At 31.3% G+C, this 24,460-nt stretch overlaps 1 protein-coding gene across 2 annotated transcripts; it reads right to left on the bottom strand.

The window, feature by feature from the left end:
• Nucleotides 1–497: 497 nt before the first annotated feature.
• LOC123693050 (glycerol-3-phosphate dehydrogenase [NAD(+)], cytoplasmic) lies at nucleotides 498–24,315 on the bottom strand. Of its 2 annotated transcripts, XR_006751643.1 has the most exons (11): nucleotides 24,072–24,314; nucleotides 23,751–23,928; nucleotides 21,893–22,033; nucleotides 17,728–17,835; nucleotides 14,852–14,998; nucleotides 12,668–12,851; nucleotides 11,401–11,554; nucleotides 9,025–9,117; nucleotides 3,832–3,943; nucleotides 3,764–3,772; nucleotides 498–1,673 (listed from the first exon to the last, which is right to left on the bottom strand). XR_006751643.1 is itself a non-coding variant. In XM_045637959.1 (9 exons), the coding sequence occupies exons 1-9, from the start codon at nucleotides 24,122–24,124 to the stop codon at nucleotides 6,366–6,368; spliced, it is 1,089 nt and encodes a 362-aa protein (XP_045493915.1). In that variant the 5' UTR covers nucleotides 24,125–24,315; the 3' UTR covers nucleotides 6,022–6,365. The 2 variants fall into 2 exon arrangements, 1 of the variants encoding a protein (XP_045493915.1); XM_045637959.1 differs by lacking the exons at nucleotides 498–1,673; nucleotides 3,764–3,772; nucleotides 3,832–3,943 and adding an exon at nucleotides 6,022–6,396 and having other exon boundaries at nucleotides 24,072–24,315.
• Nucleotides 24,316–24,460: the final 145 nt, after the last annotated feature.

Raw genomic sequence — 24,460 nt, 5'->3', positions numbered from 1 at the left:
TTCGTTACGCGTGACATTTTTCCGTTACGCGCCATCTTTTTCTTATCCCTACCACGCGTGATGTTGCATATAGTAAATTATTTTTTGAAAAATAAGGTCATAAAGAAGTTTCACTTCTTACGTGTGTACACAAGTATTATTCTATAAATAGCTGTCCTGGCAAACTTTGTTCTGCCTTACTCTTATCACTTAGGTGTATGAAAATGAAAAATGGGTGTTGACTGATTCTAAGATTTACCTTATAGGCACACAAAATTTTATGACAATCGGTCCAGCCGTTTCCGAGGAGTATGTTAATATTGTGAAACGAGAATTTTATATGTATAAACAGATATTTTATTATTTAACATCAAATAGAATGGAAAAGATTTAGATACCTCTCTCGCTCTAAGAAGATATTATGTTACTTATAATAAAATATATACTCTTATAATATATTATGTTCATTACACTAAAATTTAAAAGTAATTATAAAATGAAATAAAAAATCGAAATAATATTCTTCAGTTTTTTATTAACATCACATGCCTAATCAACTACAACAAACAACTTTACACTAATTTTACTCATCTAATATAAATATAAAATAGTATACATAAATAAATTATTATACAATTCATTAAGATACATAAAAATACTTATACCTACTTTATATAATATTTGATTTTGAACATCAAACCTAGGTACATAATAATATAAAGTATATAAATATGGGATGTATATAATATATCACTTCAGACAAACTCATCAATTGATAGATAAACTATAAAACTACTTTAATAGGTATGTAAATTCTACATCATGCTTTTGGCGAGTGTACCTATGGAATAAGTGTTAAAATTTCTGGTGCGAAAAAATAACGCCTTTTCCCTTGAAAACATAATTTATTATTCAATACCTAGGTACTTAGTTATGTATTAAAAAAACTCATAATGTAACTCAAAATTCGCCAGTTTAAATTCAATATTGAATAAATACACATGTAAAATAAACATGTAAATTACAAAACATGGTAACTAATATATATTACATCCATAAATAATAAATCTCATGAACCGCATTCAAAATCATTTAATCAATTAATCAATCAATTAAAAATTATTTCAGCATTAGATTTTGATGCATCATTTACTACACGTGCAATTAAACTACCTACTAATTTAATACATAGTACATATTGCTTTAATATACTAGATTTACTTGAGCGTTGCGATGGGGTTTTCGTTTAAAAACCGCGCCAAAAATTCATACAAACCGCATTCTTCCATGCATACTGTCTCCCTCCCTTGCATATAACAAGTTGCCATATAAAATTCGATATAATATATTGGTGGGGGTTACGACTAACGACATTCCATATTATGTTTATCTCTCTCAATATGACATAGAGATATTACAAAAAGAGTGGAACTGCCTGAAACGCCTTCTACTGCCTTGGTGCTGGCTTCTGTCTTGGTGAATAGAATGAGAAAGTCGCAGAAACTTCCGGTTTGAAATTTGTAGTAATTGAAAGAGACAGAAAAGCAATTTGTTTAATTCTAAATCTTTTTACGCTTGCAGACAGAGTACAGACGCATGTCTTCTCTTTTCTATTTATGATACCTCTATGTATATATCACTCTATGCACACTACACACATCGTAGACAACCTGTGTAGACAACAGTGTTTCAATCATTGAGATAATATTAATATGGAGCAGACACCACGAACAAAATCTGTGCGCCAAGCGCGGCGGCGCGGGGCGCGCGAATGACGGCTAGACAGTCATAGATTATGCGATGTCACTGACTCACCGCTATAGAGGCGACACTTTGTTTTATTCTGTCTATTTTATTGGGTGCCACTCCTTACATGCACGTTGACTTGAAATTTTCTTTTTACTTACTTAATATTTATTTTAGGTATAAACTGACTTTACTACGCGGGGCTAACAATATCTGGCATATAATATAGGATGATGTAAATAGTGACGTTTTAGGTTCAGTCAGGGCTATGGGAAGTTTTATTCCTTACAAATTGAGCCTTTTTTAGAAAAAAAATAATTTTTCCCTTTCTTCACGGCCCAGACATGGAAACCTTGAATAGAAAAAATATTAATTACTTATCTCTGAACTAGCGGTCCGCCCCGGCTTCGCCCGTGGCACATATTTCGCAATAAAAAGTAGCCTATGTTCTTTCTCAGGGTCTTAAGATTGTCTGTGCCAAAGAAGAATGCCCATGAAAGTATGGACCACAGTACAGTGTTGCGTCAATGCCAGAGTGATTTTGGAGGGTTCTTCGATATTCAAAAGATTTTTACCAATTGATTTTTTTGTGATAAAAACAGGGGTATTCAAGATATTGAGAAAAATGTGAAATAACCTCAAAACTTAAATAACCCCGATTTAGTTAGGTTTATGTGTGATTTAGGTAACATTTTATCGTCCAAAGGTTATTTTTCGATTAACATATATTTTAATCTATGCGTAGAGCTTATGCTTTCAGACAAAGTCTATCTGTTCATCGGCTAGTGTAGGTAGGCACCAGAAATCTTCCGGGACGGATTTCAAAAAAACCTAAATATATACTTTAAAAATGCCAATTGAGTTTTTATTCGGTTTACATGTTGTTGTTGTTGTTTGAATCATTTTTTCACTACATATTCGAAGAAAGAAACAAATAAGAAATAACTGGTTACCTACCAAGCTATGTCATAATAATATTTTTTTTAATATATACATATTTATATTATTTTACTTCACTATCTTTGTTAAAACAACCTACAGTGTATAAACAATACCTTAAAGAGTGATTTTATGTTAATTGATTTTTTTTGTAATTCAATGAAAACAATAATCGATATTAATACATTTAGCTATTTACCATAGTAAATGTAATAAGTTACCGCTTGGTTACCGTGGTAACCGGTAATGGACACTAAATCTATAATAACGGATCTAAACAATTACATGTCTTATTAGATTTTACAAAACATTCCCTGTTCAAAATATATTTTCCGATGGTAAGAAGGCCTCTAAATTGCCGAGATTTTTTTTTAATAGTATTGTTGTCTTGATGCATGAGAAAAACCAGTACCAAAACTGGGCATTCTCCTTTCATCAAAATCGGTCCAGTAGTTTATGAGCCTATTAATTACAATCAAACAAACAAACAAAGTTTTCCTCTTTATAATATTAGTGCAGATAAATAAATAATAATTCAATTATACGTTCAAGTCAGTAGCTTATACAATATCAATTAAAAACTTGATTAAAATCAATTAACAAAAAAAAATTGGTGATTGAGTAATTGATTTTCATATTTCATGATTTCACCTTTTTTCAATTAACAACCAGTCTATGCTTTTCTAAATATGTAAAATTATTATTTTATACTATAAAAATATACGCCAGCAATTATTACTAACAACACTTATTTCATGCCCAATGTCATATCTTAAATTTTTAATCTATGACAAAATGTCGCCCGCCAAAAATTTTGCTCTAACTAAGTTTTAAAAATTATTATCTAGTTACTAAACTGATGAAAAGTTATTCCTTTGCACTTTTCCGTATTCTTTGTATTATTTGTGCAATATCGTAACACACACGTAGGCATATTTGATGCGTTTCACTTTAAAACAAATAAAAAATGAGCGTGACGTTCGCGCCAATGAGCGAGCAAGCGACTGAGTGCAGTTACGCCACATGACGTATGTTGAGTGGAACATAAGTGATGTAGGCGGTATCGTCTCCATATTAATATTATCTCAATGGTTTCAATAGACTAAACAGTTAGCGCATTAAAACGTATTGTGTAAATTTAAAAACATAGTTATTGCAACAAAACACCGGATTTTATTCTTGTGACATCTTGCTGTAAAAGCGAACAATCACTGTTCTTTTGTCATGTACAAATTACAATAAGTACATGGATAGAATCTTCTGGCTTTAAACTCTCACCCTGTAAAAGACAATCATTTATTACTCTCCCTTCAATATAAGCCATATGTTAATACATTTACATATCGAAGTAATAAGATAATTAATAGTTACTAAATATGAAGCACATAATATAAAGTATTAATTGGGTACTTATTTATGTAAATACTAAACAATAGAGTCTAGAGATTAGATAATTAGCTATTTCTACCATTTATGATTTGTTCCATTCATAGGAATCATGCTGTACCCTTCTAACATTTACATTTTTAATAAGTGAGTGAGAGAGAAAAGAAGGTAACTGGAAATATAGCTTTCTCAGGAACAGAAATAAATTATATAGGTAGGCAAAATACAATATAAAAAATATTAAAGTTCACTTACCTGTATTGTTTGTTAATATTATAAAACACTTGGGAAACATTTATATGCAATAAACACAAAAAATTGTTATTAAATGCAATGATTTTGGATGTTAATTTTAGACAGGAATAAACTAAAATATGCATCACATTTTGACGTTTTCACCGATATTCGATATGTGCCTAATTTTTGTTAATGGATTAAAAAGGGATTAAACTGCAAATATATTTTCGGCATATTTAGATACTATTTCATTTTGATTATGCCATTGAGTAATTACAATCGGCGTTAAATGTAATTCAATGACTTTCAAGGATATTTACATACAATATAGCTTATTTAATAAAATTACAAAGGGCCCCATCCTACTGTATAGCCCCAAAATTTTTCATAAATGTTACTAGAACGAAATAAGTCTACATATCTTACCACACATATTCAAAATAACTTAGCTGATGTTCCTTTAGAATTACATTGGCTTATTTATAAGTCCAATGAAAAGTCCTTAGCAAAAGCCTATAAACAATATCAGATCATTTTACGACCAATAGGTTCTTATTAGGTGTACTGTCGTCTGCTGAATTCTTAAGAGCATTTTTTTCTTCGTTTAATCCAAGCCACACAATCTAAACATCAAGAGTTGTATTTTTTATATTTTTTTTCACATACATCAGAGCGACAAAACAGAAGCCTGCCTTACCTTTTCTAACAAATACTGCAATGAGATTTTCTAACAACTCGCATCCTGTAAAAGTATTTTTATTTAGACTGGGAATGTGACACTTCCGATATTGATACGATTTGTCGGTTGGTTTAAGTAAGATTTTTTAAGTATTTTACACTGCACGATATTTCGAATACCTTCCTCAGTTTTGGAGTATTCCCAGTCTAACTGTAGGGCTTCTGTTTTTATGGTGATTTTGGCGAATTTCAATGGTTTGTACAAGATAGGTATATGTGCTTTGGGGAGTTTCAATAAAATAAAACATGCAGAATTCAAAATGTTGCTTTTAATCACGATTTTTTCATGCTGCTTATAATATAACTTATAAGATTCCCTTATAATGGACTTCATATCATAATAAATGTTCTTTTTAAAAATAGTTTGCAAGTAAAAGAGAAAAAACACTAATTTACAACTGCCAATTAATATTTATTTATAATAAAAGATGTTTTTGAAAAAAAAAAAACAAATTTTATTTAAAAACATAATTATTGCACTTTCAAAAATGAAAAAAATATAATTCAGAGGCCCCGATTTCTCTTTTTTAAAATTATTATTCTATGGATATGTATACATATAATTATATGCTTTATTTTAATCATTTTCAAACTTACACTAAGATGGCAATAATATTGTTAATTAAACGAAATGTTAAAGAGACTAGTCTTTACCCTCTTCTCAACTTAAAGTTGCCCCAATACATAATTAAGTAAATAAATCTACAACCCAATTTCTAAATGCATCCATTTTAATATTCATAATTGTCTATGACGTCATTTTTATTTTATTTCATTTTTAAATGTTATTTTTAGTATTGGAAAATTCATATTTTGATTGAAAAGAAATCCGGCACATTAAATAAGCGGCAAAATGAGACAGTATTAATAATTATAACGCGTGCGCAAATAAAAATTAAAGCATAAGAAATATCTATAAATGACGCCATTAATAAATGCATGAATAAAATTTAAGCTTACAGCCACATTACACACCGATTAAAAGATACCCCTTGGTTAATGACTAATGTCATTGTTACGTTAATTTAATTCTCCATTAAAATGCTTTTTGCATTCCCCCATAAACTACGCAAAGTAAACAAAAAACAAAAACAAAACATGAACATTACCTAATGAAATGATAGTGCTCATGATAAAATAACGCTTTCCAATGTTCCAGCCTACTAAATAAAAATCATTTAATTAATAAACAATGTAGGTATTCTTTTTATAGGTCTAAATTATCCATTTACAAACAAAAATAATAATAAAAAACATTGGAAAACGTTTTGACATTGACAGATGGGTGCGCGGGAAATGATTTTTAAAATGGCGGGACATTCGCAGACGCTTCACTCGTATCACAGAGAACATTTGGGCCCCAGTTGTCTCCTATAAAGGGTGGTTAAATAACAATTACTACATGAACGATGTTTGATCGTTGAGGTTATCAATAATTAATAATAAATTTACCTATATTTTGATACATTATTTGTCATTATAACTGACAGATACGCTAAACAGAACTTTAACATAAATTGAGTAAAAGAATAAAAGGACTGTCATTCTTGTCCCAACTTGGTCCCAATATAAAATAATATATGGATAACCTCAAAATGAAAGTTATTTTAAGTAATGAAAGTGTCATAAAAAAATTACACAAAAATTAAATAAGCATCTGTATTGTATAATTTATTTCAAAAATGATAAAAAAAACATGATTTCATGCAAAAAACATGCAACAAACATTATAAAAAGCGTCTCTTGTAAAAATCGTTAGTAAATGCTTATATTCTTAGGAGCGAATCTGCAAACCGAGAATATTATTATAAGGAAAACATATATACACTATGGAGGAATAAAAAAATGCAATTTAATAAAACACGTTTAATTAATCTATGACAACAACGCTATAACTAGTGTAAGGAATATAAATATATGTACTTTACCCACTTAATTATGATAACAAGGTAAAACTAATGTATCTTTACCTAAGTACTAAATAAAAATAATTCTATTTGATTTTTAGTATATGTAACTTTTATGTGTATGACCAAATATTACGTTCTCTTTGGGAATTATTTTCATAATTATTGTTCTTCTTTCATAGATTGATCTCAACCATTTTTGAAGAATCTCAAATTATAGTTGCTCAGTTCTAGTACTCATTAACTTTAAGATTTTAAGTGGTCTATCACATTAAATTACTTTTTAACCCTTTATCATTACTATTTTAGGATTGAAATTTTGACATTATTTTTTATGTAACAATTAAGTACCAACTTTATTTATACGCCCATTTTACCATTTCAATCTTGGGAACATTATTTATAACTTTACTGCAAAAGTATTTCCAACTTGTGACTTTTTATTTTTTTGGAACGAAGTTCCTCATCGCGCGTTGTGAAAGGGGGCTAGACGGAAAAAATTCTTACGAAAAGTTGTCACGACACTTTTTCTAACATTTACGACCCTTTTTTTTCTACTATTAAGTTCATTTTTTACTTCAATGTACCCAAAAAACTCATACAAACTAGTACTAGAACATAGCAACGAGTCAAAAACAACCAAAAAACCAATATATCCCGCTATCTAGCACTCGATAACTCTTCTCAACTAATTCGGCAGATAACTTATCTATCCAATATAAACGATACGACATACAGGTGTCAGAATACATCATTTATAAGCTAATAACGTAATATTAGTCACATAATCTCTATATATAGTATAGGGTTATAACGATGCTGTAAGGAAACACAAATTTAACTCGTTGATATTTTTTGTTTTTATAATCCGTCAGTGGATTATAAAATATCTTTCTTTTTTGTTAGTATTTTAATTAAAACTAATAGTAGTTGAATTTGTTCGCTTTACGAATTAAGTTTGAGTTTCGTTTAAAAATTTAGATGAAAAAAAAAATTATACGTAGAGTGACCAGGTCGATATTATTTTTAAAAGTATTGTAAACTAAGTAACAAACACATTTAATGCAAAAATAATGTTATTTTGAGATTTAATCTCAAAAGCCTCTAGGTCACTCTTAGTACTGGAACACGAACAAAATCTCAATTCGCACAACATAGGTTTTACATAAGTACTAGCACCCTGTTATAATACATACATACATAAAATAATAACATACATAACATAGCTGTTATTTACATCTAACTACCAGCTGTTGAAAACCTTTGGCACGAAAAAATAAGCTTATTTTAATATTGCACTTTATTTTAGCCTCCTACACCAATTTCAAAATAAGTAAGAAAGAAATATACATAGTTGAATTGCTTGCAACGTAGACCTCATACATTTTTTGTTAGTAATATTTTATATCTCTTTCCCTTTTTAATATTTTTTTGGTACCCTTTGAAGTAAACTAATCTTTGGTTTAACGCGTCATATCAAATATATCACATATTATTTACACAACAAATGGCGTAGATAAATATTTTTAAGAACATCGATCAATTTCCGTATACACATCACACGTGACCTATATTTTTATTTTGAAAACCATGCTATCCAATTATAAATACGTATTAGAGCCTCATTACTTGAATTGGAATATATACTACACTCATATTAACACCCACTTATAAATTTATACAAAATAATATTTTTATTACGTGTGTACGCACACACTGAGATATACTTATTTCTGTTATAGATACTTATTAACACCTACTAAGTGACGTACACAAACATTTTTTCAATTTTTTTTAAAGAATAGTAGCTTTGAACGTGTTTTGAACGCGATTTATTCATCACATTTACAGCAGCGAGCACAGTCACGGTACGATTTTTTTTTTATTTGTAATAACTTTAGCTGCATTGCGCTGTTTTTGGTGGGAGACAAACTTATCCTATCACCGACATTCTAGTATTATGTAATTTAAAATGTTATCGAATTAACACACTAATTTCTAATTTTTTTTTTCTCGTGCCAAAGGTTACCAACCGCTGTACTAAAATGGAGGGGAGGGGGAAACAATTCGTTGTGTTTGTTTATTCGCTTACATGTGCTCAGGGTGGGAACGGATGCAGTCGATGAAATCACTTGGTTTCAGCTCACCGCGGCAGATACGGAACACCGCCGTGAAGAGGGGGAACCTAGAAGTTATTTTAGATGATATTAAAATTTAAAAGCTTATAAATGCGAAACTTTGTATGTGCGTTTGTTCTTTACTCCTTCACGCAAAAACTGCTGAACCGATTCTGATGAAATTCGGCACACATATAGAGACTAGCTTGGCATCACATCAGGAAATAGGAATTTTTTTCCCGAAAATCCCACGGGAACGGAAATAGTCGTAAAATAAAAACAAAGCTTAATAAATTTAATACCTATTTATTATCTGTGAAAAAATGTTCAAGTGTCTTGGCATTATAAAGTACTTCATAGAAAAAATGTAAACAAATCATTTCCAAGCCAGTTTTCATGCCAAATGTGCAATCAATCATCGTCAATGAACTATCTTGGCACGACGCTACCATTTACTCAAATGGAGTAAATTATATTAGATAATATCTCATTTATTCTTTTCTAAATCTATATCTTGAACGAAAATTTTTAAATTTAAATTCATTTAAAGAAGATTCATTCATAGAAAAGGACAAAACCTTTTGAGTTAGTTTAGTGAAGTGTTAGTGTAATATAGTGAGTGCTATTCATAAAGAACACATGAACGAAGTGTCTTCGCCTTAATAGAGACATTAAGAAAAGTGTTAATGGACACATTCTTAGACATGCTTTACTTAGCAAATTAAGTTAGATTTATATTACTCATTAGCCTATAGTAGTTAGGTTCGTTCGTCGGAGTAGACCCTAGTTAGGTTCATTATTTCAGGGAAAAAAATAGTATTTATAATATACAAGATGCGTAATTTTATCATTATGTTGCTCCCTGATTTACTTTTACTTTTGGATATTGGATCTTTTATTGATGTTATAAAGAATGGTGTAGGCTAGCTAATCTCAACAATTAAAAATTTAAATTTTGACAATTTTTTGAAACATCTACTTGAAAGTGGTATGAAGAGTATTGAAAGCACTGGGTAGCCTGTATATTTTTATATCAGCATTATAAATGCTATTTTGTACGCTAGGAACTCTAATATTGGCAAGTACTGTACTGTAACATCTTGCCCGGGCCTGTATACTAATTTTACATACCTACCTTTTTTTTTTTTTTTATAGTGGGGAAATCTTCCAAAGATACCCACTGCCCCCGGGGAAGGAGCCGTGGGTTATGTCGGATTCCTACCGACTAAAACCCCACTGTGTTCCGTCGAGCCGCTTTAATGATGGGGCCGCGGGTATTGGTTGGAATTCTTCCGCGACCCCCTCGGCGGCAGTTACATACCTACCTAATGTTAAATGATTATCATTAAAATAACTGAAATCTTTATCATTACAACTTTGGTATTAAATAACGCGTGATTGTGTTTTTTATTATAATAATTCTTGGTTTATAACCGATTTAAAAAAAAAAATCTCAAAGATATAACTGCATAAATTATTTATGCCTGTTAAAAGTAAACCAATAAGGTACAAACAATCATATATAGGCAATGGAGTTTGGTAAAGACAAACTAAAAGATTTTCGTATTAATAATAAATCATTAAATAAAAGTTCTCCGAACACAATGCATTTCATATGCAATTAGTGTTATCAATAATTCGTGACGCAACACAATCAAAGACTATTCAAAAATAGACTTGGCGATCATCCACAACTCCTAAGGTCAATGATAAAATGTATTGTCAATGTCGCATTTATATTGTTTTCTATATAAGAGTTCTTTTTTTATATTATTCATAATAATGAGCATCAAAATAAAAGCGATTAGTTAAAAATATCGTACTTAATAATATTAAAGGGATGATGCAATCGCATTTATAATAATAACAAAAAAAAACAACGAGTTACAGATTATTTCGGGCATTTTTAGAAAGTTTATGTTATTAGAAATGATATAAAAATTATATCTCCAAAATAATAACGAAAACATAAAACATAGTCAACACAACAAGTCTATACGTGGAATGCCTATACGCTGTATGTCTATACGTCAGCACATAGTCTAATTGTCAAGAAAGTGTATCTGCCCGTTTAGATGCTCCTTGATCGAGCAGTCCGGTTTTACGTCAAAGGTCCTTTACGTTTCTGTATAAAGTTTTTTTTTTATATTTGCAATAGTTACGGAATAATCGCTTGTGCACACTTAACGATTACATCCTGTATAAGTCAAGCGTCTATACGTCAAACGTCTATACGTCAAATGTCTATAAGTCAAACGTCTATACGTCAAATATTGTGTATATATCAGAGGTCTCTATAACTATGTCTTTGCGTGAAATATGTTACTGAGTAATGTTATAGTAATACTTACTTGTTTTCCATACTCTTATTGGCTAACATGTGGTTAACCTCCTCTGCAGTGATCGGTCCTTGCAACTTCTGCCCATTTAGCATTTCATCTTCGAGCTCTTTGATAGAGCGGCCTGTCTTTACAAATGCTTCGGCTACACGACGGTTTCTACCACCTATTAAATAGGATTTCCTTCGTTAATTTGCTATCTTTATTTTAACGCTTGGGAGTAAAACAAAAGTCTATAGAATATTAGACTCGTGACAATAAAATTGACTTTCAAGAACGTGGCGTTTTCTTAACCTATGTAATAGGGTTCCCTTAATTATAATATTAAAGTATTCCGATTCATAGAGGTAGTATCTGTGAAGATGTAATGAATTTTTTACTACGTCGCGCTTTATACAACATATTTAAAAAGTCCACACCACCTATCAATCAAATCTAAAGTTGAAAATTTCAAACATATCCTACAATATAAAATATCATCAAATTTTATAGCCCAAAAGAGGTTGGTACTCGGGTTGGTCTAGGCTACATTGCCAGTAAAATAACTAAAGAAAACATTGACTCCACACCTATTATACGATGTGCACTTTCGCTATAAACACGATATTATCAGGCACTCGAAAAGATGTAGTTCGTCAGTAATCCCACGTTACGATAACGGGGGATTATCTATACTAATAACATTGCTAAATATCATGCGGTTACATAGAATCGTTTTAACTGGAATTTCGTACTATTGTAATTATGTATAATATTATGTACTTGTATTTGTACAATAAGTACGATTTTTTGTATCAACCCGTTAATTTGTCCGCGAGTGTAACTTAAATACTTTCAAATATATTATATAGTAATATTTTAATTTGAAAGCATTACTATATAATATATTTGAAAGTATTTAAGATACCACAACATACTACAAGATTTCGTTGAAGTTAGTTATCTCAAATATTTCGTCTTATAAGAATTACTCTTCCGATGATTTCAAATTGATAAAAACATTTTGTTGCTATCTGGTATAGGCTAACTAATGATAAAACTTTGTTGTAATAATCATCTTTTAGGAAAAAAGAGATGATCTTATCGATCCATCACAAAATATGTGCTGATATTTTTCCTAGTACACTAAACTGATGACATCACAACTCACAATCACATGCCATGCTAAATCATACCGTAACACGTTGTAATAAGGTCGGCGACGAGACAGAACTCGAAAAATGTACTATCCTACCCTACATTGATGACGTCACAATTAAAATGCCATTGAAAAACATACCATAACACGTTGTAATAAGGTCGGCGACACCACAGGATTCAAAGAAAGTGCTAAGTTTGCTTCCCGGGTAGAAAACATCGACGAATTTGATCATCTCCATGAGACCTAGACGAATGACTGCCGCTTTAGTGTTGTCACCGAAGCCGAGGCCATCTACGAAGCCAGCGCCCACTGCGACGATGTTCTGAAATAATATTTATGTTTAGACAAGGACATATGCATATATGCAATATTTAAATGAAAAAAAATTGGAATTACTATTTCGACAAGGAAAAGAAATTAATTACAAGGTCTAATTTATTGAACATCATCATTAAAAAGACGTAAGGTGTGTTTTGTTTTGTGTACGTTAAAACATAACTAAATAAAAATGGATATATACATATTTCAGATCGTAATCTGCTTCGTTTTCAACAACATATAATTCTATAAAGGTAATACTTCTTCACCTAAAGTATTAAAAAGAGGACAGACTAGAATGAACTTTATTTGAAAACGTAAAGTAAATTAGTGAAAAATACACTCATGGCAATGAAATCATTTACTTATCTTAATTAGTAAATAGATAATTTTGTTTAATTACCGCGCAATTGGTATAAATAGCTACTGTAATTGATGCTATTTTGTTATTCATAAGAACATAAATGAAAATAATTGTCTAATATTAAGAATCGGATAGTTACCTATAACCATCAAAAATAAAGATCACTACCACAGAATTCTTAATAGTCCCTGGCTAAGGCGCCTGATTTTTTTATTGGGTTAGTTCAAATGATTCAAATAATGCCAGGACTATAGAAAATTCCATAAAAAAGAGCTCTAGAGTCTAGAACATTCCAACCATAACAAAGCCTTATTATTTATGATATCGAAGCTAAACTCGATACTATAGTGAACCAACACTGAAACCTGAATCTTCCACGCGTAAATACATACGATACTTATCATTTTGCTTATACTCGTAATATTATACAAATATAAAGTTGTTTATATTGTCGTCTTATCGTTATCTAAGCGTTGATTTGCTTTGAATGGCAGGGATTAGCCATTAATTGGGAATATAAGAGATGACATGTCAATAGTATATTTTTAAATGAACTATAAGCCGATGGCACTGACTTTGTAAAATATTGTAGCTTTGTAAAAAAAAATTAAAATTTATGGCTTTTTTATTAGTAAAATTGGCTTTATATCTCCCTATCATAAATCTATTTTTTAAGCTATTGCATAGCTTCTATCGCGGGCCTTGAGCGCGGGGACCGAGTCGAGAAATTCCGTAACGAAAAAACCTCACGCTCCCCACTCCGACGGGCGGAGGTGTGGCTTGAAGGCATAGCATGCAATAGCTTTACCGCGGCAGTCCCCGAGTACCACACGTCTTTTTTTGTTTGTTTATCGGGACGACAGCTAGTCACGAGCTAATCACGAGGAAAATCTGTGTATAAATCGCTTTTAAATAATACTTTATATGATATTACATATTTTACGACAGAACAATAAATATATTATAATGAAACGATAAGGATATAATAACTTTAATCATGGATAACATCCATCAAAGCACCGATAATGGTGCTAAATCAACATATTGTTTGCAAAACAACACTTATTACCCAAATCATAGAGATGGTATTTCTATGTAATGTGCTAATTCAAGTAATTTATATAGGCCTGTATTCAAAATAAAAAATGTGTGCCTGTACTAGTGTACACACGTAAGAAGTGAAACTTCTTTGTGACCTTATTTAAAAAAAATAATTTTCTATATGCAACTTTACAGAAATACGTCGAATCATGCGTGGTAGGGATGAGAAAAAGATGGCGCGTAACGGAAAAATGTCGCGCGTAACGGAAAAATGTCACGCGTAACGAAAAAATGTTACACTAAATTAATTTTCCAACCCCGATAAAAAAGTTTCACTTCAAAAAATTATTGCAATTTTACTATCAAATTAGATTGAGTGATGTCCACAAAAAATATGACATAGCAGAGCATAAGTTCAAGTTAAATTATATTATTACAAGTAATTTTGTCAATAAAATATGCATTATAATATTTTTCTACGTGTTTAACATCATTCTAAAACCTACAACGCGTGCCGTTCAATCATTCGTTCGTATGTACTCAAACTACTAGCTTGTACCCTAATTACTTCTTTGTACCCAAACTATTTGTACCCTCACCTTAAGAGCACCACAGATTTCCACAGCATCCTCATCATCCACCACAACCACCCTGAAGTACTCCGTCTGGATGATGTCCCTCATCATTGGGGCTAGCATCACATCCCGGCAACCGATGGTTGTTTCGCAGAATTTCTCTTCAGCCACCTGTACCCAAAATTGACAGAAAATCAAATGAGTGCCATATTGTGACGTCATGGCTGTTAATTCATATGAATTTATCATCTAAATTCTAAGCAATAAAATGTATTAAATGTGATGTAAAATTCAGGCAAAGTAAAATATATTTAAGCAGTTATTGATATGGATAAAGGTTAAGATACATAAAATATGCCGATGAAATTCCTTTTCTTAGTTAGCTTCGCATAGAACTAAACATTTTGTTTACTTTTTTTAATTATTTATTATTTCGTTTAAAATTCTTTAAAATGGAACCATGCTTTAATATTTGTGTGAACAATGACAGAACAAAACAATGCGAAGAGATATAAATAAACATTTGTTGTTTTCTTTAAACAATGAATAGAGCGAGATATTAGCTTCATTTTTGTATGCATTCCTATTAGAAACACTAACGAACATTTCATGAAACTATTTTCAAGTACTTCGCAAATAAGTACGCACATAAAAATTAATATTAAATCACCTACAATTACATATAACATAATAGTGATAAAAAAATACAAAATATTCATAAGTACTACATACTTCAAATCATGAGTTCTTAACAAGAAGCTATGTTCATAACTACATAAATGTTATTTTTCAAAATACAGTATTGACGCAATAATTTTTGTAAATTTCAAAGTCATGAATAACAAACCGCGCTGGACTAATCTTACAATAGGTACAATATTATATACATTCGATATAGTTAATTAGTGCGTTGATAACAAGATATCATTGAGTTTTAATTGCACATTCACGATGAAGCAAATATGGTGATGTGAACTGTGATTTGTATCATTTTTAAACAAAATAATAAATTGTATGATTCATTTTTTTATACCTACGTCAATTTGAACAATTTACCTGTTATACAGTTATAGTATGCAGTTGTACTTTGGTATTAGTCTCGCTACCATACTAGAAAATACATTATAATATAATCAAGTACATATTTGATAATTTGAAAGAGATACTCACGAGAGGTTTTCGCGATTAAATTCGAAACGTCGTGTTAAATATATATAAAATGTATACATATAAAATAAAATACAGACGTCTTGTGTATTTGTAGCATTTAATTTTTTTTTCCACAACTTTGACTAGTATAAAAGTGCATTATTTCTAAGTAACATCATGTAAACGTTAAATTTTTCGGGTTGGGACTTTTTTATTTATACAACGAAGTTTACTCTGATATGTTATCATACCAATGTACCTATTTGTATGTTTGTATATAAGATATCAATTAGGACTAAATCAACAGATCTTTAAACTATTGTGGTATCGTATTTTTGTGGTAGTCGAATAATGTATTTTTTATATTCAAGAATTCGAGAACGAATAACTACCTTTAAATTGAACATACATTTTAATAACTAATCGATCATACATTTTTTCTTTCTTAATATATGAGTTGAGACCTCAACATTTAGAAAATGAAAATGTAAAACATCTATTTCCGCTTTAATTAAAGTATACCACAAATATAAGACTTGCAGCCCTTTATATAATGCTGTTAAATGCAAAAGCCAAGGTGACGCGATATAAATAGAAACAGACCAACGAAGGTAAATTATTTGCTCCGTTTGTTCCGTTCACCAGTATACTAACTACGTAAATTCAGAACAAACATAAATATTTACTTAACACTGAAATTATGTTGCGGTACACGGAAATTTGTTTTTTCTAACACCTAGTTTTGTTAATACTTTATTACGAGTTTTAAATACAATGGCAATAATTGTTTACAAAACTTTTGAGGCAACATTTATATGGTAAATTTAAAAGTTAAAAGAACGTTAAAAACTAATACCTTCGGTAGTTTTATACATGATAATAATAAGTAACTTAACATAACTTTTTTTCCTAAAAAGTAGTGCAGAGAATACCAAACGTCAAATAACCTACGTACAACAATTCCATTCAAAGTATAACAGCTATCTATCTAATCTAATATATATTACAAAGGCGAAAGTTTGTATGGATGTATGGATGTTTGTTACTCTTTCACGTTAAAACTACTGAACCGATTACAATGAAATTTAGCACACATATAGAGGGTTACTTGGATAACTTGGATAACACATAGGATAGTTTTTATCCCGGAAATCCCACGGGAACGGGAACTATGCGGGTTTTCCTTTGCAAACGAGGGCGAAGCCGCGGGCGGAAATCTAGTCCAAATATACAACACCAATGACCTATTATACTAGTAGACGCGGCATACGCCAACATCATTGCACTAAAAAACAGCGTAATTAATACATACCTACTTACTAACGCATTATCACCAATACAGTTATTCTCTCTTTCACTCTCACGCACTAGACATAATACATGTCTCACTCATGTACTTCGTAATAACAACTGCCGATTAAAATACAAAAAGAACGTCCAGCCACGACGCTGAATGGTGCGTGACTAAGTGAAACTCGGGCATTTAGCTGAGTTTTTTCTTGCCAAAATAGAGAGCGGGTAACGTATCTAGCTCTTTTATATATCATAGTACAACACATCTTATTACACTTACCGCGTACCATTAAAAAAGGATTTTTCAATATTTAAAATTAGTTTGTTAAAGTTTGAAGCGTTTAGCGTTTGCGATACTATTTTTTATTTATAAACACATTTCTCGCTACACATCCTCGCACATGGTGGAAAAGCGCCCTAAAGCTGAAAATAATTCTCATTATTTTACGATACTTTACCTCCGAAGCGATATTGGCACCCATGAGCACCGCGCAGGGGATCTTCAGGCATCTCGTGATGATGTGAGAGATGAGGTCAATGCCACCACCTTCCGCGATGTCGAAGCCCTGCCAACAAACATTCATGTAACTTGCAATTTAACTAGAATATATTAAGCATTAACAGTTTTCGATATAGCGAATCTTCTTAGAAGAATGCATAACTAATTGGTTAAAAATTACTTCTTGATAATAAATCAAATCATCCGAAGATATGACGCATTGCCTATAAATCAGTTACTGATGCAAATGACCAACTTTATTTTTATTTTCAGCTGACTGCATTTAGGAGGAATAATCATTATATCTATATTAAGATTCTACTTAAAATTAAGAAATGCATCATAAAAATAAAATGCAGCATCTAAATCCCACTTCTAACTCCACCTAAGTCGTACAGAAATGGCTCCAATCCGCTAATCTCAGTCAGAATTCGAACTAATCTCAAACAATTCGAAGCACGCATCCAGGAAGTGTCACGTCACTACACACGAGCGTGTTAACGAACACGAGACACGTGACACAAGGCCACTGTTACGTGCACACTACGCCAAGTCTCATGTACAGTTAATATAGCTGCAAAAAATGATTATCTCACAGTTCACACTTGGCGCGAACATTTGTGTGCCAAGTTTGATCTGTCTCGTCAACTGACGGATATTCGACTCATGACTAAGAATTTTTTTTTTATTTGTTAAAAAAACACGCTTTTAGATAAATTATTCTTGAAATTATTGCAATGTCACCGATCCTTAAGTTTGAATTGAAACTGTCCGTTAAAACTGGGTCAAAATCGAGGCTAAAGTTACAGGTGAAGGTAACAAAAACGTGCTAAAAAGTTAAATAGCAAGAGTCGATCATGGGATTGGGAGAATCTACGGGACTATATTATGATGGATATTAATCTCATTTCAGTTGTTTATTAGATACACAACACCGTACAACGTGCCCTGATTACACAATGTGTTATCTATATTTATTTATTTATTTATTTACTCTTTATTGTACTTACAAAAGTCTTATAAAATAAAAATACAACAAAACCATTCAAAATGTACAAATGGCGGCCTTATGGCTCAAAGCCATCTCTGCCAGGCAACCAATTAGTAATTTTGCATTTGACAACAAAAAATAAAAAATAAAATAAAACTATATTTAAATAAAATAAAGCATAATACACAAAACACTATGTTTACATAAATACAATACATATATACATAAACATACTAAATAAATATTCATATATGTACATAGATACATTTTAAATATATTATATACATAAACAACAAACATACTATACATAGACAGTACTTATATAGATAGATAGTAGTCTTTCAGCATCTTTTTAAACGATCGTAACGTCTGGGCGCGTCGAATCGTTTCCGGAAGGGCATTCCATAAACGGATTGCTGACACCGTAAACGATGTACCGTATAATTTAGTGCCATGCACAGGGAAACGAAGAAGAAAGTTATTAGAGGATCGTAGGGTATAGGACTCGGAAGCAAGGTAATGGAAATTGGATTTCAAGTAACTAGGAGTATGTGGATTAAAAAGAATGGAATAGAGGAGGTGGAGAGTGTGAGCATTCCGACGCAATCGGATTGGTAACCACTTGAGTTTCTTGCGAAACTCAGACACATGATCAAATTTGCGAAGGCCAAATATAAACCTGATGCAGAAATTTTGCAATCGCTCAAGTCTATTGAGTTGGTCTTCGCTCAGGTTCGTGTAACAAGAGTCCGCGTAGTCTAATAGGGGAAGGAGAAGGGATTGAGCAAGCATAACCTTAGTGGGTATAGGCAAGAAGTGACTTAACCGCTTTAAAGAGCTTGCAGCTCCGAACACTCTTTTGCTAACAGTTTTAACATGTGGCACCCAAGAAAGAACCTCATCAAAAGTTATGCCAAGATTTTTTTACATTTGAACTATAAGGTATGACAATTCCATCCAATTGTACGGGGGGTAAATCGGACCAGCTAATTTTTGAGCGATGATGCGGGCTTCCAATTATAATAACCTGGCTTTTATTAGGGTTGATCTGTAGGCCAAAAAGTGTACTCCAATTACTTATTGAGGCTAAATCAGCATTTGTCACTCTTATAGCCTCCGGTAGAGACCCTGCATCTGAATGGGTGTAAATTTGAAGATCATCTGCATACATATGGTAGAGAGACGTTATATGAGGAGTCAAGGAATTTATAAAAATGGCAAAGAGAAGTGGGGACAACACGCCACCCTGAGGTACTCCAGCAACGATATTACACCACGATGAAAATTTATCATCATACATAACACGCTGCCGACGACCAGTCAGGTAACTACGAAACCAATCAATTGCCGTAGGAGAGATATTAATAGACTTGAGCAGACTCAGCAGGATTTCAAAGTCAACAGAGTTAAAAGCATGACTGAAGTCCAATAAAGTTAATACAGTGAGTTGCTGCTTGTCCATACTTAAGCGAATCTATATCTATATCTACTATATCTATATCTAATCTATAACTACAACAGCATCCCAATTTAAGATAATTCTATTTCAAAATAGTTTCATTTTTAGCGAGTCATCAATTCAAGTATGTGAAAATTACGAAAATTTTGCTATTTACACTGTGTTTACGTCATGTAATTAATCATCGACATTTTGCTAGACTTTGTTTACGAGTACAAAGGCCTATCGACGCGATTAAAACGGCTGATTCTAACGTTTTAGTGTATCAAAGACAGCTACGTAGTATGAAATAACTTTGATCTTCGAACTCCGAACATATTGAGTTGAACTATGAATTTAACTATGAAAAATTCATAGTTAAGAGTTTGTGAATTTTTGCATTGTGACATCAGTTACATCCATACTAATATTATAAATGCGAAAGTAACTCTGTCTGTCTGTCTGTTACTCAATCACGCCTAAACTACTGAACCAATTTGCATGAAATTTGGTATGGAGATATTTTGATACCCGAGAAAGGACATAGGCTACCTTTTATTGCGAAATATGTACCACGGGCGAAGCCGAGGTGGACCACTAGTTAACAAATATAGAGACAATATTGTTCTTTCATTACAACAACATACCTAGGTCTGTACGTTTTTTACAAAAAACGAATGTATCCATTTGGTTATCACTATTTAACGTAGATAAAAATATATTGTGATACTAATTTAGGATTCTCATACTCGAGCGATTTTGTGACATCGTATATTTTTATTCGTACTTTTGCATTTGTATGTTTTAATTATAGTATTCCACAGATTATGTTGTGTAAACATGAATACCTAACCTATCGTAATATTACTTATCAGTTATCGATCATGAAACGTTATGCCAATCTTTTTTTATAGTAAAGTTCCGTTACGCCCATAACGATACAGAATCAAACTCAAAGCTAAATGAAAAATGGTTAAATTCTAATATGTATTATTAGTACCTATGTTTTAATATGTAGTGTTATGTTATGCTATCGTAATCGGGTTATGTTATGCTATCGTAAAAGTTAAATCTGTTGCCTTGCTTGCAGTTGCATAGATATAAATTTGTATGTTTTACAATCTTACGGCGACATTGAATTTACTAATAAGTATTATTTATTATAAAATATTATAAAGGCGAAAGTTTGTAAGTATGGATGTATGGATGTATGGATGTTTGTTACTCTTTCACGTAAAAACTACTGAACCGATTACAATGAAATTTAGCACACATATAGAGGGTAACTTGGATTAACACATAGGATAGTTTTTATGCCGGAAATCCCACGGGAACGGGAACTATGCGGGTTTTCCTTTGCAAACGCGGGCGAAGCCGCGGGCGGAAATCTAGTTTATTATAAATGAGTTAAGTATGTACTTAGCTATTTATAATTTGTAACTTTAATTTTTTATTTTCGTTAAAATCTCGAAAACTTCATAGAAATTTGCAAAATGTATGTAGGTATGTATGGTTTTCACGCATAAACTACTGAACCGATTATAATGAAATTGGCAAACATATAGAGGGTAACTTGGATTAAAACATAGGATAAGTTTTATCCCGGAAATCCCACGGGAACAGGAACTATGCGGGCTTTCTTTTGAAAACGCGGGCGAAAAGCTAGTAAGTAATAAAAACAAAAAATCTTCTTACCTTAATCAACGATAGTGCAGCAGCTGTAGGCTTAATTTTGCCAAGTAACGTAGAACATAAGGTTCTAACAAATTGATGGGGAACCACAAAAATGAGGAGATCAGCATCCTTGGCGGCTTCCACTAGATCTGGGACAGCCACCTGCACAAAATTATAAAAAAAAATTAAAAAAAAAAAAGATTCCCTGACACACCAAATGCTCATGGGGGCGACTATCTTTCCGAAAGTGAGTCGCCTGCTCTCTTTTGTTGGATTTGACATACAAAAATAGAATTGAATAAAATAATTTAAAAACATATAATAGATTCAAAACTACAATAGTTAATGTAAAACATGGAATATGTGTTAATATTTTTTTCTACATAATCATGTCAAATTCACTTTCACAACCAAACTGCTGAACCAAATTTGATAAAATTGAGACTGGATATAACTAGTTAAAGTTCCATGATAAAATACAGGCTGCCAGCAAAAGTGTAATAAAGGATAAATATTAAAAGTGGCAGACTAGATATTATAATTTCCTTGTTTTCATTCAGATAATTTCAGATAATTAAATTAGGACAGATAATAATCTTTAGATAAACCTTTTTATCAAAATAATATGCAATTAAGAAATCAATAATAATTAATTGGAAAAAAGTTTACTACCTAACTATTTACTTACATTATTTTTTTTTTGTAAAAAAATAATTTTAGAGTCTCATTAACTAATTGATTGTCTTATATTATGTACATTTAAAGTAAGTCAACTTGAAGGCACAAGTAATATTAATATATTCTAAACAATGCAAAACTAAATGATGATTTATTATCTATATCCCAAGGTTGCCTGGAAGAAATCGCTTATAAGATTCAAGGCTGCCAAATTGTACATTTACTTTAAGTTATTATTTATGTAAATGTAAATGTTATTTTTGTGTGCATTGTGAAGTGTTTTCAATTCCATTCTATTCTAAATGCATATTTGCAACTACATAGTAGGAACTGCATAAAACAAACTTGTTACATCAATTGATAAATTATTCAATAGCACTGAGTTATTTTCTTGTTAACTGCAAGCACTTTACAATTAACCAATTGAAACTATGAAAAACAAGAGGAGTTCAAACTGGAGTAAAATTAAAAAGAAAATTAAAACGAGTAAAATAATTCAAATTAAACATACTTAGAATAAATATGATTTTAAGTTTTTTTATGATATTCAATATTCATAAACTTTATAAATTCTTTTTTTAATGTTAATAGTTAATAGTTCAAAATATAATTTTATTACTTTTAAATAATATACGTAAGTAGTTAATAATCTAATAAGAAAATTAAAATTTTTCAATACAGCTCCAATATTTGTAATCGAGATGGCTACTAAAGCCATAAGGCCGCCATTTGTGCATGTCTCTCTTCTGTATATGTATGTCTTTTCCTGTTTGTAATGGTGTACAATAAAGCGATTTCATTCATTCATTCATTCAAGTTTCAATATAGACATAGAAGCAACAAAAACTTCAGCCCCTCTAAAAATATTTTTTTTTACATTATCTTCACACCTAATTGCAACATAATAGTACTTAAACACTATCATTGTAATTAAATAAACAAATCTACTTATATAATTTTCTTAATAAATATAAATAAGAAACATCTTTATCACAGTGTCACCTTAAGATAATGTTCTTGCTATACTCATTATATAATTAGCATATACATAGCTCAGATATGGCATTGAATGAGGTCCAGTGAGTTATAAAAATAACTTTCAAGTCTTGTCCAACTGATTCGAATGTAACTTTAACAAATTGTATAGAACCTCCTTTGTAATAACAAAAAAAAAAAATAATAATAAGCAAAGTCTACTTACCACATTCTCTGGGAGTTTGTGCCCAGGAAGGTACTTCACATTTTCATGCGTTTCATTAATGATTTCTGTTAATTTTTTACCATCTATCATCTCTTCATACACCCACATAGTAACTCTGTCCTCAAAGTTCGCAAGGCGAGCCGCATTTTTGCCCACAATTTTTGCTATTGCTGAGCCCCTGTAGAAAACGTTATTATCTTTACACTGTTCGCTTTCTTTTCGATTTTATTTTTCTCATGCGTTGTATAATAATTATGTCATCAGGGTCACGAACAACAACAGTGAATTATAATATAATAAATCGCGATCTTTTATTCTTACCAGTTTCCCGAACCAACTATGCAGACACGATTCTTCAATTGCTTCTCGGCCATTGTTTTAAATTCACAACAAAATTTATTTTATCAGTGCACTGTATCACTATTACGATTTTTATTTGAAGTCACGATGTGCTCCAAATTGCCGCGTTACACTTTCAAACTCCGATACAGACTGCGCCAAATGCCAATTGCCAATTCAGGCGCAGTTCACTTAGAATATTAATAATTTTAACACTTGTGATTTGACGTTATCACTTATCAATAGTCGTATCGTTATCAAACTTCAAATAAGCCGTCAGCAGTCACTGTCATAATGTCATTTCAAATTCAAACCACAATCCGGCTCTTGACCCTTTTGCCCTACGCGGTTTTAAACATATATTTTCTTAT

Source organism: Colias croceus, chromosome 7, assembly GCF_905220415.1.
Source record: "Colias croceus chromosome 7, ilColCroc2.1".
NCBI classification, from domain to species: domain Eukaryota; kingdom Metazoa; phylum Arthropoda; class Insecta; order Lepidoptera; family Pieridae; genus Colias; species Colias croceus.
Note: the sequence above shows the minus strand (reverse complement) of the source record. Positions and strands in the feature narration are given on the sequence as shown.